This window comes from Coptis chinensis, chromosome 4 (assembly GCF_015680905.1).
Source record: "Coptis chinensis isolate HL-2020 chromosome 4, ASM1568090v1, whole genome shotgun sequence".
In the NCBI taxonomy this organism is placed as follows: domain Eukaryota; kingdom Viridiplantae; phylum Streptophyta; class Magnoliopsida; order Ranunculales; family Ranunculaceae; genus Coptis; species Coptis chinensis.
Window position 1 is genome coordinate 78174749 of NC_141459.1, and position 2190 is coordinate 78176938.

The 2190-nt window shown below is 37.4% G+C and overlaps 1 protein-coding gene across 1 annotated transcript; it reads right to left on the reverse strand.

Annotated features, from left to right (window-relative positions):
* Positions 1-246: 246 nt before the first annotated feature.
* LOC147504922 (uncharacterized) lies at positions 247-882 on the reverse strand. The gene has a single exon (XM_086605408.1). The coding sequence runs from the start codon at positions 880-882 to the stop codon at positions 247-249; it is 636 nt and encodes a 211-aa protein (XP_086461534.1).
* Between the last annotated feature and the right edge of the window lie 1308 nt (positions 883-2190).

Below are 2190 nucleotides of genomic sequence, written 5' to 3' on the forward strand. Positions count from 1 at the left end.
CTCTCGTTAGGTATCCATCATTGATTCCTTTGAGTAGCACGGCAGGCAGAAATCATACACACAGAACCGACCATCGTCAATGGCCTTCATCACATGGCTGCAAGGAATACCAACATGTTGGAAGAAACCACAGGTTCAACATTTATTTAGTAGGTCAACTGTATCCTTACGCCCTACGCTAGTAACCATGTGCACTTCGCTAGTAACCAAGGACACGTACTCACTAGCCCTTATTGTAGTGAACGACTAACTAACATAACGAGAGGAAATTATTACATCCTCAGCTGATTTCGTCAACTTTGTCTTCAGCTTTGAAGCCATAACCCGATAGTCATAAAATTGCCTCATAATGTTCATTCGAATACCATTTAGCAGAGATGTAATTGGCATAGCTCGCTTCGGCAGAATCATCTTATTCCAGCTCTCGATATGATTTGTATAAAAAATTCCATACCTCATTTCAGCATAAGCAAATGACCACTGTTTCTTAGGAATATTTATTATTTTTCCATAACCTTTGCTATCGCTACACCAAATGCAACACATGATTCTCACAAAGTCAGCTTTATCATAAGTTTCTACTGCAACCTTTACCCTCCCTTTGGTGTTTTCTTTGCTAACATTGTTAGAGATATGTTGTACACAAAAGCAATGGTACACATTTGGAAGGATTTTTGGCATGGACTGGATAATGCTTGCATGCCTATCTGATAATTGAACAAACTTATCTGTAAGACCAACTACAACATCTCTGAGTTTCTGAAGAAACCAATCCCAATGTTCATTGTTCTCTTTTGGGACTACAACAATTGCAATTGGAAAGCAATGGCTATCTCCATCAACAGAAATAACAGTTAGGATGACAGACTTGTATCTACCCATCATGAAAGTTCCATCAATCATAATCAATGGACGAAGGCACCTTCTGTAGGCATGAATAGTTACGCTATAGCTCACAAACAAATGCTCAAACCTATGCTCGCTTGTTGTTATATTATCAGTGTGGCAATCTAAATCAATTTTCTTCAATTATTTAAAATAATTTGGCAGCATCTAGTATGATTGACTGAAGCTTCCCCTTATCTATATTGAAACAAAATAGACTAGCTGACGTTACATATGCCTAGCAATTACTTAATTAGTTGCTGACAGTTACAAGTCACTTAGCTTTTCTAACACCATGACAGATACAAGTCAGTTACAAGTTGATAGAAAAGATGATAAATGACTGACTTGCCCAATTATTTGGTGGAACAATAGATGTTCTTCGTAGTATACCCAAAAAAAAATAGTACTTAGACCTTACATATTCCTACTAGTTGTCCACATAGTTGTTGATAGTTACAATAATACTCTGACCTTTTCTAACACAATTTCTCTGGCTCTCCAAGTAACTTTATATGTCACATCAGTTAGTTGTGACTGTTTCACCTCCAATTGCAGGTTCTTTGCAGTCAATTCTTCATTGTCCCTAAGCTTGGACATAACAATTTCTGAAACCCACTTTGCATCTACTTGTGAATTTTTTGAAACAGCCTTATCTTCTGCACAAGTGTGTGCATCTCTACAAGTTATAACAACCCACATATCAGACTCAGTTATAGGTTTTGCATACAAATGAAATGGACAGTTAGTTGCCTTACACTTTATTACCACCTTATGGGAGGTAGTATTGCAATGACGCAAATCAAACATGTGTGTAATTGCATAAGATTTTATGTCTTTCACAAGATCATCTCGAGTGGTGTAATGTTGACCTACTTTAGGGGGTACAAACTTCACCCCCTCATTATAAGGATTTACAATCTCACTTTGATTTGTAGGGGTTTTTGGACTATGAGAACGACACAAAGGATCATATCCTTGACGTAGGTCTTCGGAAATAAGATCTTTAGCACCAAACACCATAGCATAAACCATTCCCTCTAATTTGAAATCAATCTCACCTTCCTCATCGCCATCATTTACAACTGTCATAGGTGTGTCCCCTTGAAAATACTCTTGACTTCAGTTCGGAGTCGACCATATATCACCATCATCACGATCGAATTCTTCAACTTCATCATCATCATCAACTACCACAACTTCACCCGTAACAGCATCTTCATATTCATTTTGAAATTCAACCTCCTCATTACTTCGAGAACTGTCAATTATGTTTTCTTGAGGAATGTCAGCTGTATCAACTAA